Source organism: Physeter macrocephalus, chromosome 20 (assembly GCF_002837175.3).
Source record: "Physeter macrocephalus isolate SW-GA chromosome 20, ASM283717v5, whole genome shotgun sequence".
Lineage (NCBI taxonomy): Eukaryota > Metazoa > Chordata > Mammalia > Artiodactyla > Physeteridae > Physeter > Physeter macrocephalus.
Window position 1 is genome coordinate 36,174,899 of NC_041233.1, and position 14,105 is coordinate 36,189,003.

Below are 14,105 nucleotides of genomic sequence, written 5' to 3' on the forward strand. Positions count from 1 at the left end.
AAGGTGATCCATGATGAGAAAACAGAGGCAGGGAGAAGACCTTGCCCAAGGTCATGTGATTGGTAAGAGCAGAGCTATATTTGATCCAGGCATTCTGACCCTAGAACCCACACACTTAACCTCTATGTGGATGAGAGGCTGGAAGGTTCCTGGGACGGCCTGGTTAGAGCATGAACAGAAAGGTGGAATGTGGCCAGTGCTTCTCAGATGAAGCAATGATTCCTATTATCTAGGAATAGATAATAAACAGAGAAACAAGTGCTTTTATGCTATGGGGTGGGTGAGGTATCATTTCTCAGAGAACTTCATGTTTTGGTCAGTAGAATCATGGTTGGTGGCCCAGGAGGACTGAACCTCGAGGAAGAAGTATCCCCATTGATAGGGAAGATTGGGCATGGTCAGACACCCTGTTGACTTGGGGAGCTCAGTTTCAGAAGGTTGCCAAGGTCATCTAAGGGCTGGGAAAATGTTCAGAGCCTGGAATTGAAATCAAGCTCTTTCAATAGGAAGACCATGGGTGGTACTGAAGGATGTCTGTGTGCCTCAGAGGGTTGTCTTGCTGAGCTCAGACTGAAAGAAGCAAGGAAGACAAGAAGAGTCCCTTCTCAGGACACTCACAATAGAGCGACAAGGATGAGTAAATAGTGTCAGGGAGTGAGAGCCCAGAATGAACTGAGGCTATTGAGGGGAGTGGAGGACAGCGAAGGTCTTTTAATACTGGATGGGAGCAAAAGAACAAGGGCTGCATAGATCCACTCGCTGCCAGACCCGCTGGTGTCTGTGGAGGGAGAAAGAGGAGGGAGCAGTTCTGCTTTGCCCAGCGATTGTCTGGACAGAGAACCAGCCTCCAGTTGCAAAGGGCGTTGGTAGGTCCATGTAGGAAAGGGGGACAGAGGCAGCCCTGAGCAGCTGTGCATGTGGTCTCCTGACCCAGAACTCACTGTCCAGGGCCAGGAGTGACCCAGAGATGACCTCACATGTCTGCAGAGGTCACTTGAGAGGAGCTGAGGACCACGGCAGAGGTGCATGTAGCCTGGAGCTGGATGAGGCTCAGAGTCTGATGTTGCCCCTGGGAAAGAGCCTGCGATCTCTTGACAAGAGGAGATGAGCATTAGGAGCTGGCAGGGCTCCCCAGGAACAAGCCACGGCAGACTCACATCATTTTCCCTCTGAAAGACTTCCATCTGGTGATGGTCGCAGATGGAGTGGACTGAGGTTAGATGGGGCCACAGATGGAGTTTGGTAGGACATTCTTTGCATTTGCCTGAGTGATCTTACCCAGCAGCGCTGGTGCCTGTGAGAGTGGTGACCCGCAGGGAGGGCGGGCAGCATGCTAAGGTCCCCTGTCAGTTCAGTGCCTTGGTCTCCTCCTTTTCTTCCTCCTCCTCCTTGTTCTCGTTATCATTATTAAGTTTTGGAGGATAGCATTGACAGAAGCGATTTTGGGTGGATTCAGCAGTTGGCCAGATCTGCATTAAGCTGGAGCAGCACGGAGTTTAGCAATATGGCACTTGCAGGTTGGAGATGAACACATTTGGGTTGAGACCTGCAAATTTCCTCACGTGGTTGTTGTGAAAACTCCATGAAATAAGGTGTGTTAAGCTCTTGGCATCTCTGGCATGTAGACACTTACATAGTCGATAAATGGTGAGTTGCATATTTATATCATGAAGCATCCTGTTAGCAAACATTCCATTCTGAAGTAAGACCACATGTTCCAAATTTTACCCCGGAGAAGGTTGTCCCATCTGTGACTCAGGGCACTCTGGACGGTTCTGTCAGTGGGTCTACATGGCTGTGGTTGGACAAGGGTGCCTAAGCTGTGAGGGTAGTGCAGCGAGGCTGCGTGCAGAGGGATGCAGGGGTGCAGCCGGACCAGGGTCAGCAGGGCAGCCTCCTGCCCAGGCGTGGGGTACATCAGGTGGTTCTCAACTGTCATCTGGAGAACAGTGAGAGAGAGAGAGAGAGAAAGGGGGAGTTTGTGTGACGGTGTATGTGCATTTGAGTGTGTGATAGTATGTGTATGTGTTTGAGTGTATGTGAATGTAAGTGAGTGTATGTGTATATGAGTGGGTGTATATGAGACTGTGAGTGTGTATGTGTTGTGAAAGTGTGTGTGTATGTGAGGGTATGAGTGTGCCTGGGTGTGTGTGTGTCTTTATGAGCTCACGGAAGCTCAGCATCAGGGCTTCAAGCAGACCAGTTATTCTTTGACAAAGGGGAAGAAGTGGCTTCATCCCAGTTGGAGTCAGACACTGGTAGATCTGGAAAGGACTGTGGAGATAATTAAGCCCAATCCCAGGTGATGGGAATTTGAGGCTGAGAGAGGTGGGAAGGACATCTCAGGGTCAGCTGGTGGAGTGATGTGACTGCCTTTTCCTCTTCAAGGGACATTGGCGGGCACTAATCTCTGATGTCAGTGGCATCCCCTTTGAGGACTCAGTGTGGAAAGGATGTTAGGAGAGGCTCAGCTCTCCCTGGTGGCCAGTCTTGTAAGTGCTTTCAGGTTGACAAAGCTCGAGACCAGGCTCACACAGGAATGTGCTGAAAGGTAGGGCTGGCATGTTTTTCCTCAGGAGCTGTTGAAAGCTCAGAGGTTAGACAGAGAATCTGACTTTTTGATGGAGTAAAAGACTGGGAGAAGTTGGAGAGGAGGCAGGAAAAGGAGACCTAAACCCTCAACATGCCCTCATTTGGTGTTTGGGTCACATGGTTGACTTGGTATTTACCTCTGGGGGCTCTGGGAGGGCGACATGGCCAGTACAACCAAAGCAGGCTTGGGGACACACACTTGGGTTTCAATCCCAGCTGCGCCTCATCCTTGCAGGCGACATGGGGCAGGATGCTTAGTATTGCAGGACTTGGGTCCTCTTCATCTGTGAAAGAGGGTGATGACCCTCCAGGTGTGTTGAAGATGGAAGGAGGTGACATATGCAAAACATGTGTGACAGACTCCTGTTGCCAAGATAGTGAGAAGGAGGGCAGGCACCTGTGCTTCCTTTTACAGGTGGGGCAGGAGGCCGGGCGAGAGGGAGGAGCTAAGTTGAACTCAAGTGATGTTCCTGTGAGGAAGGAGCGGAGCTATACCCTCCTCATGGTCCTCCTGGGCTCAGGATACATATTTGTTAATGATGAAAACTCGGATCACTCAGCTGATTGTGGTCCAGGAAACCTCTCACAAGCTGAGGGGTCGCTTGAAGATGGGTTTGCAAGCCTCAAGAACTTGCTGGTGGAGCAGATCAGGGAAGGGCAGGGATGAATGTCTTCCCAGAAGGGCTGATGGCTCCCTTTCCTCCTGGGTGCCACCCTCAATTATGGCCATTGTGTGTCTCCCCTGCAGCCGTGAGCACCTCAAGGGCAAAGCAGAGGCTGATTCACCTGTTAGTGCCCAACAGGTTGTCACAAGAGGGCATTTGACAGTTGACAGGTGAGCAGAGGAGAAGCAAGTGGATGAATGTGTGAAGAGAAATTGTGGTCACTTCAGAAGAGTGGAGAGGGAGACCCACACTTGGTGCAGGGGCAGGGCCTGGTGGAGAGATGGCTGCCCCCAGGTGTGGGAGCAGGGAACAGGAACAGCTCCAGACCCAACCCGCCATGTCTGGATGTTACTGTCCAGCTTTTACCCTCTGGTCACCTGTGCTGCAGCAGGTCCCGTGTCCAGGGGTTTTAAGTGTCCAAGCACATCTGATGATTTGTGAGGAAAGCTGGCATGCAGAGCAGCAAGGAAAAAAGTCTGCTGTGAAGCAGGGTGCAAACATACTAGAGTTGTCAACCAAGTCAGACTGACTGGTAGAGGCCTTGTGTCGCTGTTAAAAGATAGCAACTGCTGCCTGGAGGTTGACAGATGGGGGGCAGTACTGAGCCTGGCCTCTGGGTGGGAGCATTGTGCGCTGTGGTCCTTCCCCCTGATGGAGACCTGGAGGTGAAAGCGTTGTGCTCTGAGTCAGGGTGAGTTGCTGCATCTGTAGTAGTCAGGATTCTTTGGATGCAAAGGACAAAACCTGTCTCTTGCCAAGTTAGCCAAGAAGATTAATTAGAAGGGCTGCTTGTCTAACATCACACAGCTGAGGACTGGCGGAGCCTGGACTCACATGGACACTTGTCTGCCCCAAGTTCATGCTCCTATCAGCACCTGCCCTGAGACACCAAGGTCCCAGGTGAGAGAAGGCTTTCTATACGTTCCTACAACCTGCGTGCTCCTGTACGTCCCTGAGTGGAGAGCACACTTCTCACTGCCTTTTGCTTCCTCTCTCTGCAGAGCCCTGTGGTCCGAGTGTGCCGACCCAAGCACCAGGGGAGCCCTTCAATCTCACGGCCCCTCCCCGGGCCCAGAAGCCTCAGAGACTGACAGCTGTTGGAGCATCCACCTTGCTCAGCTGGCCCAGGCCCTGCGGTCCCCATGGCTGCCGGGAAGGGAGCTCTGCGGAGCCCTTCAGCTGAAAACAGATGGCGGCTTAGTGAACCCGAGCAGGGCTGGGGCCACAAGACAGTGCTGCTGGAGAAAACAAACTGCCTGGGCTCTGAGGCTGCCCCGGGCAGCGGTGGCCGGGGTGAGGCCTGTGCCGAGATGGCACTGTCAGCAGCCCCGGGCAAGCTCAGGCTGGGAAAGCTGATGCCCCAGAAGGCTTGCTGGGAACAGGGGCAGAGCGCCTTCATGGAGGTGCCTCAGCTCAAGAGGAGGCTTGGGGGCAGGCAGGCCCAGGAGAGGGTGCACAGTGGCCCTGCAGGCCAGCCTGGCCCCCAGCAGCTGACCCTGGACATCCCCAGGGACCCGGCTAGCATCACCTGCTTCTCAGTGTGGCCCAGTGGAGCCCGCGGGGAGCAGAGAAGTGCCTTCAGCAAGCCAACCAGGAGTCCAGCAGGGAGACCGGGGCCAGCCTCTGTCTTCCAGGCAGGCGGACCTGTAGACGCCCTGGGGGAGCTGCTGGGACTCATCAACCCAGTAGATGTCAGTTGCTGGGGTCGACTTTCCAACTCCAAGCTTTTGGTGGGTGATTTCTGGAACCTGCACATGGTGCCACCAAATGCTCCTCTGTGTAGCACTTTCCTGGGTGACCCCATGCTGTGGCTCAAGCGTGCCACGGCCCGGATGCCCACACCTCCGGCGTGCTCCTCCACCGCCTCTTGGGCCCTGCTGCCCCCCGCGCTCACCTCCCTGGGCCTGTCCACCCAGAACTGGTGCGCCAAGTGCAACCTCTCCTTCCGCCTGACCTCCGACCTGGTCTTCCACATGCGGTCCCACCACAAAAAGGAGCACGTGGGGCCCGACCTGCATTCCAAGAGGCTGAGGGAAGAGGCCCTCACGTGCCCCGTTTGCCACGAGTACTTCCGCGAGCGCCACCATCTCTCCCGGCACATGACTTCTCACAGTTAACAGGTGGTTTGGAGCAAGGGCGTCCAGCACGCGGTCGTGAGGCTGAGAAGGCTCACGGGGCCTTCCTCCGAAAAGACCGGTCATAGCTGTCCGCAGGGCTGTCTCCTTGGGTATTTGAGGATGAACAGCTCAATCATAATTGGAAAAAGTCAACCCGCCCCCAGGACGTGCTTTAAAGGAAGTAAAAGTCGTGAAATGAGGCGCTTTGCTAATGGTAGGGTATGGTGACGAATAGGCATCAAGCGTTTCTGACATTTTCAAGGGTGAGGGCTCTGCTCCCGTCATGGTAACTCTTGCTCCAAGTGGAAGCAAGTCTGGCACCCAGCATGGGCTTTGGAGGCAGACAGACCTGGATTGGGATCTTGGCCCTTTCACATACTGGCCCTGAGCCTGGGCAAATTGCTCTAACTATCTGAGTCCTGGCGTTCTTCTCCGCAAAATGGAGATGGTGACACCTGTGTCTGAGGGATGTTGCCATGATTGTATGGAAAGATGTGTGGGAAATGGCCAGCACGTGCCCGGCAGTGTCATCACAGAGTAAACAGTACTATTAGCACGATCCAGATTAGTCAACTATTGTTCACTGACAAAATTTCAGTGGCAAACAATGCAGAGCCCCTGTTTCTCAGTCATGGGCCTGTGCGTTGGCTGGGGTTGAGCTGGGCTTGGCTGATCTTGGCTCCAAGGTTGCTTTCTCTCTCAGGACTGTTGGGCTGCCCAGTCATGCTTCTCTCATGGTTACGCCAAGAGCACAGCAGGACCAGTCCAAATACCCAAGCACAACTCAAGCCTCTGCTTGGATCGCTTCCACTAATGTCCCCTTGGCCAATACAAGTCGATGGCCAAGCCCAAAGTTACGGGGTGAGGTGTGCATATGGCCAACGGGGAAGTCATGAGTGAGTGTATAATCCTACAGGGGCCGGCGGAATTGGGACCAATAATTCAACAACACCTGGTCCCTGGTTCTTCACATTCTGAATACGTGAAAATGGGAAAATGAAACAGCGCATACATGCACACATACACGCACACACACCCCTTAACTCTCAGGAAGTGAGCATGCACAAGACCTTAAGGCTTGAGACATTGTGAAGACTGGGAGAGTTCTGGGTACCATTTATTATCTGATGCATGTTGAGTTTCAGTACCTATGCTGTTTATCCACATTTGTCCTTATTCCTAACAATGCAAACCTCAGGTCATAAACGCTTTTGTAACACAAGCCAGTCTGTGTGAAAGCCCTTTGTTGGAATTTCTTTCAAGTCACTGCAGTTCTTTTGAGTGGTTTCCACTTCACTTTCAAGATTTGTTCATTTGACCTGCAGTTTCCAACCCCTCCACTGGGGCCTTGGTCACAGAGCTCAGGCTTGTGGGTGGGAAGGAGCTGGTGGGGGTCTCAGCCAGCAGTGAGCCAGCCATCCAAACACCCGCAGACTCCGCCTCCCCTCTCCATCTCCACCCACCTTGCCCGAGGCAGCTGCATGTCCCACCCTGGCCCAGCCCACACCTGTCCCTCTCTCTCCCACTCCCCCTACCTCCCACCCATTCTCCACAGCCAGCGGTGTATATTCATTCATTTCTTGGCCTCCCTGGGCACCCGTGCTGTGCCAGATTGTGTGCCAGGCCCTGCAGGGGGCACAGTGAGTTCGACCCACTGTGTGAGTCGAACATAGTCCTTGTTCAGGGTGTGAGATGATTAGGGTGCAGTGCGACAGATGCAGAACAGAGGCCTGTGCCGGGGTGCTGGGCACGTCGGGGGGCATGCCCAAGTCAGACCTGTGGGTAGGGGAGGAGGGTACCCCTGGAGGCCTCCTGAGGGGTGGGGATGTGAGCTAAGCCTCAGAGTCCAGCAGGAGCTGGTGATTCAGACAGGGAGGGCAGTGCTGGGGAGAAGGTGGTCCTGAGCTGTATTGTCTGAGGCTGATCCAAGGCCCAGGTGGGGCAGACTTAGTGGGGAGGTGGGCCTCTGAGATGGAGACATAGGCAGGCATCGAAGGCAAGGAGTTCGGACCAGGGCCCTGGAGGGCCGGCTCCAAGAAACCCTTCCAGGGGGCCTCTGGCTGCAGCAGGAAAAGTGGGCTGGAGGAGAGGAGATGGACCCCCTGAGCCGTTTCCTCTGCATCTGGAAGGAAGCATTAGTGCTCCCCAGAGGCACCAAGGAAGCACCCCTATTTCTACAGGGAGGCTTGGAGGCCCCACCATCCCTGAAGGAGGTCAGGAGCCCTGCAGGCCGGGCCCCTTTGGGAGCTGCGTGGGGCTACAATTTGCCCACCGGGAGGCTGTGCCCAGAAGGGGGCTGAAGATTTGGGGAGCCTCCTCCTGCCGTCCCATGTGGGGAAGAAGATTAGTTAGAAGGGCTGCCGTCCGATGTGGGGCAGGAGAGGGCACCTCATGGGGTTGGAATCTGAGACTCCACACCGTGCACTGATGTATGTTATGTCATTTAATCCACATGACATGCCCAGGAGGTAGATACTTTTAAAAATTAATTAATTAATTAATTGATTGATTTTTAATTTTTGGCTGTGTTGGGTCTTCATTGTGCGCGGGCGTTCTCTAGTTGCGGTGAGCGGGGGCTACTCTTTGTTGCAGTGTGCGGGCTTCTCACTGCGATGTCTTCTCTGTTGTGGAGCACGGGCTCTAGGCTCACGGGCTTCAGTAGTTGTGGCATGTGGGCTCAGTAGTTGCGGCTCGTGGGCTCTAGAGTGCAGGCTCAGTGGCTGTGGTGCACGGGCTTAGCTGCTCCACGGCATGTGGGATCTTCCCGGACCAGGGCTCGAACCCGTGCCCCCTGCGTTCTCTGTTGTGGAGCACGGGCTCTAGGCTCACGGGCTTCAGTAGTTGTGGCATGTGGGCTCAGTAGTTGCAGCACGTGGGCTCTAGAGCGCAGGCTCAGTAGTTGTGGCGCACGGGCTTAGTTGCTCTGCGGCAGGTGGGATCTTCCCAGACCAGGGCTCGAACCCGTGTCCCCTGCATTGGCAGGTGGACTCCCAACCGCTGCGCCACCAGAGAAGTCCCGCAGGAGGTAGATACTTAATTCCCATTTTACTACGGAAGAAACTGAACTCCAAGAGGTCAGCTGACTTTCCTAAGACCCTGGGTTCTGGAGAAGCAGTACAAGAATAAGACCCCAGGACTGCCCCACTGTGCTCACATCCTTCCCATTCTGCCATGCGTCTGCTCAGCCCAGCCAGGTTGTGTGGCATTGTGGACGATGAAAAAACTGGGGCTTAAGACAGGCATTGACTCCCGGTCTACAATTTCAACTTGCACCCTTCCTCCCCTCCCCAACATTTTCTATTGTCCTTCTCTTGAGCACTTTTCACCGTTTTGCTTACTCTTTTTACTGATTTGTCTTGTTTCTTGTATTTCCCATCACTAGAATGTAAGTTCCATAAGGGATTTTTGCTGTTTTGTTCACTGCTGTATCCCCAGCAGCTAGAACAATGTAGGCAAATAGCAGGCATTCGACAGACCTTTGTGGGAGGAATGAACGAGATGCCTGGTTCTGGCCTCATTCCTGACAAACCAGCTTCGCACAAGGGTTTCGACATCTGTTAAAATGGATGCACAGCTGTTCTCCTCTGACTTGTTGGATTGCTCTATAAGTTCTTTGAAATCAGGTTGACAGGCATAAGTGCACTATACTAAAACAATAGAAATCTAGAATTGAAAGGGATTCTACATTTCTAGTCCATCCCCTGACTTTATAGCAGTGAGCATTGAGGTCCTTGATGAGCTGACGTGCAAAGCGATCCAGGGCAAGAGGTGGTGAGGTCAAGACTAGGACCCCTGAGATGTCTACACTGGTGTGTCTTCCCTGGCCCACCCACACTTCTCTGGGAACCTCGGCTATGGCTGCAAACAGAATGATTACTAATAGTGACCACGTCATTCATAAGCAAGAGAGACATTCTGAAAAAAAATTAAAGTTAATTAATTTTATGAAGAAGCACAAGAAAACACCTCCCAAGTCAACTTTTTAAGATGCAGTTCATTTTGGTAAAAATTGATGTAGATGCAAGTTTCTTTGTAGCCATTCAAATTGACAGACGCCAAGATGACTTATGGAGGTGATGACTTACAGTTTATCAATGTGGCAGTTCCTACTTGTCACCAGGCTGCGTTCCCAAAGTCCCCATGGCAGCTGAAGCCTGTCTCGTCCCTTTTCTCTCCTACCCTCCTATATCGACTGGAGGTCAGTCACTTTTAATCATGACTTTGCCCACTCTCTCTCTGCCACCTTCCATCCCAGTTAAGAGTTGGCACATGATGTTGCCACAGAACATCACATCAGCAGGTATGAATTTTACTCGACAATTCTGGGGTAAGAATCATCACATTCCTTAAATTCTCTATATCTAATTTAATCTGTTCTCTACCGTAATCCTATTCTGGTAGGATAGGCAGTCTGTCTTTTTAAAATCCCTCCCCTGTCTCTCCAGTTTACAGAACATTCCCCAGCACCTCCCACCTAAGAATACCCTCTCTTAGCATCAAGCAGCGTCCCCATGCCGTGTTGGTGTCTTTGCCTCTATCCTCCAACGTGCTCTGGATCTTCTCCCAGGATCTCAGCCCTGGTGGTTTTCTGGCAATACCATCATTAGGCAGGTAACACAGGAGCCACTGAGCCAATAAACAGAAAGTCTTGGCTTGCTTTTTGGGCAATGGAAGAGAAAATACCTATAGTGGCTGGAAAAATAGCAAATTATATCTCAATATATGACCTCCCAAACAGCAGCCTTTCCATTAAGATTTCTAAAAGTCCCCCAAATGTGCTCATGAGGCTAAAATGAGACATTCTGAATTCAGATCCATTTGAGTTCTCAATTTTAACCAAGATTTGCTTTTCTTTCTGCTTTTACCGGGAAGAGAAGTAAAACCTTAACAAGGCCAGGGTCCTAGGTCCATATCTACTTCTGGCCAATTCCTGAATCTTAGACCGCAGATTCTACTCAAAAGACTGTATAATTATGTTAATGAAAGTGTGTGTAGCCCACTGGGCTTGGGGAGAGTGGAGGGAAGAGGAGGTGAGGGTTGCCCTGACACCTTCAGCTCATGTGTCCTGGGTGAAGGCGCCTTAGTGCCAGGCCAAGTGCAGCTCTCAAGAGAGGCCGGAAATCAGGTCCGTATGTGGAATTGTGTCTCTAAAAAACTGATGGCCAAAATGGCATGGACTTAAGGAAGCACGTTAGTGGTGGTGGTGTGGGGAGGGGCAGGAACCACCAGCTGGAGACCCCTAACTGTTATGCTCCCAGTCTTTGAACCAACTGGGTGGTGGTCCTGGCCCTGCTAACCTCACAGTACTGCCCTGTTCCTCTAGGCACAGGGAGAGACCGTATAGAGGGGTGAAAGTCAGCAGGCGTTGTCCTAAGGTAAACCTCCCAGCCTTTCTTTCCTTGGGAGGTGCTGCCTCCCCCTGGTGGCAGCATGCCTCCCCTGCAGTCCACTTCTCTTCAGAGAAGGGGTTTTACATGCCCTACCTATGTGTATAATTTTGTTTTTGTTTTTTGTAGTAGAAGTCATGTGTGAGGTCAAAACATCATATAGTAAGATATGAAATCCATAGAATAAAACTTTTATTTTAAAAACAAATTATTCTCCAATGTGTTTTGATTTGTGCCGCGTCCTAGAAAAGAAGAATTTTTGGAAAGCGATTTTGAATGGGCACTGGGGAGACAGTGCATTCTGGAAGGAGGGTAGCCGTTCTTGTTCTTTAAATGTAACTTTTTCTTCCCCAGTCATCTTATGTTTTCCTGGAGCAGGAGACAGGAAGCCAGTAGCCTCTGATACCCTTGCTATTCTAAGCTGCTTGGATTAGGAGGCTATTTTCACTGCCAGCCACCCTGATCTGCAAGGTGGCAAGGAGGTCCTTAGGCAGCTAATCCTATAGAAACCAGGAAGTGTGGGTTGAGCGCTCTCCACTGGGGACCTTGGAGGCAGGTTTCTTTGCCCACAGCTGTGATTCGGGCTGTATCCTTTTTCTTTCCAAGTTGTATCCTTTCATTGCATTAAAGCTGTGTGGGTGGCCATGACCCTCACTGACACACAAATGGGGCCATCTGCTTCGTGTTGGGCTGTTTGGCAGATGGAGGCACACAGGAAACAGAAGGGTGAGTGAGATGGGAGAAGAGCTGGGGTCCTACCCTCTGGTGCTCCAGCATGGTGCCTGAGAGCTGGGTCAAGTCTCCAGCAACGATCCTGATGGTGAAGGTCCAGCCTGTCTGTGGCTGGGGATACCCTGGGAAAGGGGGTGGACGACCTGGTCCAGCCCTTCTCACAGCACATCAGTGGGTGCCTTGAGGGGTCCTCAAGCAGGGGGACATGGGAGAAGGTTGCATGGCAGAGCAGCGGCCCTGGCTACAGGCCGGAACACAGAAATGGGGCAGGAGGCTGTGGTGGGGATTTAGGTACTGAGCCAGGACCTCAAGACAAGGCAGAGGGGATGGACGGTGCAGTTCATTGTAAGAAAGCAAAGTCTGTGGCTGGTTGAAGCGGAAAAGGATATCTTGAGAGGAGCCAGGGCTGCACCCAGTGTTGGGTGGACAAGCAGGGGCCCCAGGCTGAATAGTAGGCAGAAGCAAGGAGCTACTCAGCAGGACCTCAGCTATGGTCAGGCAGGGGAACCACCTCTGGAAGTTGCTGCTTCTGCCCCTGATAAGTCGGGGCGTGGCCATGCTGCCCTGCACACTGGACATCTGGCCATTGCTGCTACCAAGCTTCCCTGGGTCACTTGCTCCAAAAAAAAAAAAAAAAAACATGTCCTGCACAGGGGCCTCTGGTTGGCCCAGGCAGGACCACGTGTCCATACCCCACAGCCAAGGGAGCTGGAAAAGTGAGCGACCAGGACATCTGGTTTCATGGTGGGGGAATGGTTACAGCTGACATTGACCAAGCACTAGATTAATCATTTAATCTACACAGCCCCCAAAGTGCTATTATCTCGTCCATCACATGGATGAGGAAACTGAGGCACAGAGATGTGAAGTAAGTTGCCCAGAGTCACACAGCCTGGAAGTGGCAGGGCTGGCCTTCCTATCTGGGCAGGCTCCAGCTGGAACCTGAGCTCCTAACCACCTCTCTGCTTCTGAGTAAGTCTATTTCCCACAGGTTCATATGGGGAGCAATTCTCTGAACATCCAAAGGGGGTGCAAATGCTGGTAGCCTAAAGGAGGGCAAACATCCACTGTGTTAGATGTGTGACCGCCAGTGAATAACTGATCCTATCTAAGGCTCTGGGCGGAGATGACTTTGGTGGAGATGGTAATAATGGGTGTCCATGTGGTGTGAATCTCAGAAGAGAGATCTGTGTATGTCACCCACCCTAAACTGCTCCGCCCCTTCCCCTGTTTAAGACCCACCAGGGTATTTGCCATCTGTGACCCCACAGTGCCTGTGGGACACCTTAAACTAATTAAGCTGCAGGAAACACCAGTGGTGCAAATCAAGGAAATCCAAAAGATGTTAAAGGAAAACCCATAAAAAAATGAACATCCACTAATGATCACTAAGGTATAGTGAGTCAGTTATATAATTTATGTTATCTTATTTTTATATTTTTGGAATAATGATGGCTGCATTTGAAAATAATGATATATGCTAATTATAAGGATTTAAGAAAAAGAGAAAGTATAAATAAGAAAGTTAAAACATCACCCCAAATGCTACCATCTAGAAGAAACCATTGTTTGATTTAGGTAATCATCTCATAGCTGTATATATATATATATACACACACACACACACATACATATATATGCATGTATATATATGTATGTATCTCTTTGTGGGTGTGAGAGAGCGGGAAAGAGGGAGGAGAGAGAGTCCTAGAGTGTAAGCATATAATGTGGTCACACATTTGCCTGGATAGCAGTAGGTTTAATGAAGAAAAATGTGAGATCACAGTATATATGATATCTACTAAAATTCGATCATGCCATGAATCTTACTTGAATTTAGCAGGAGGAAAAGGAGCTGGAGAGAAATCTTGCTTTCCATCAGGGCTTTCCAGTTTAGACAGGGTTGTTTTGAGGTGTTCTAGGGGAGAAACCCCTAGGGATGGTGGTGGCCCAGATTCCCCAGATCTCTGAGGTCTAGGGAGGGGGCTGATGAAGTCCAGGCCATGCCTGGTGCCCTGGGGAGTTGCCTTTGGCAGCTGCAGCCTGGACTCACCAGAGGGCCAGGCCAGACAGGACCAGACCTTCATCCTCACCCCGGCAGTCCTGGAGCCTGGAGCTCTGGGAGCAGGGATTGTGCACTGGGATCTCCCCACCCTCCTGGCCTCGCCCCACCATGACTTTGGGCAGAGCCTCAGAGGTCTCTCATTTTTGGGTCCCTGTGACTCTAGCAGAGCAGAGTTGCATGGACCCAGGGCACAAACTGGGGGCCTCTCATTCCCCCAGGTTACCCCTGGGCTCCAGGTCTCCTCCCAGGGCTGGCCCAACTCCGGGGGAGGTCTTGGGCTCTGCCTGCCTCAAACTTCTCACGCTGTTAGGAGTCAGCTTGGTCGCCAGAGCTGGCACAGTGACAGGCTGCACTTGGACGAGCAGGGCAGGTCCCCAGACCACCATCCAGGGCCACTCTCCCCTCTGGTAGCAACGCTGCATGGCGGGATTCTGCGTGGCCCCAGAGCTCACTTTTGGGTGCCTGGCAAAAGCAGGAGAACGAGGTCATGGAAGGAACGTGAAGGAAAGATAGACTTGCTGTGTAGAATTGGATTGGGAGGGTTTAG

The 14,105-nt window shown here is 51.9% G+C and overlaps 1 protein-coding gene across 1 annotated transcript; it reads left to right on the plus strand.

Moving 5' to 3' along the window:
* Positions 1–4,399: 4,399 nt before the first annotated feature.
* On the plus strand, positions 4,400–5,374 carry LOC102979343 (zinc finger protein 488). Its single transcript, XM_007118753.2, has one exon. It carries the CDS (start codon positions 4,400–4,402, stop codon positions 5,372–5,374), a length of 975 nt encoding a protein of 324 aa, XP_007118815.2.
* Positions 5,375–14,105: the final 8,731 nt, after the last annotated feature.

What these genes read in the sequence shown, in the direction of transcription:
- LOC102979343 (XM_007118753.2), top strand. Translation starts at nt 4,400, where the DNA reads ATGGCTGCCGGGAAGGGAGCTCTGCGGAGCCCTTCAGCTGAAAACAGA.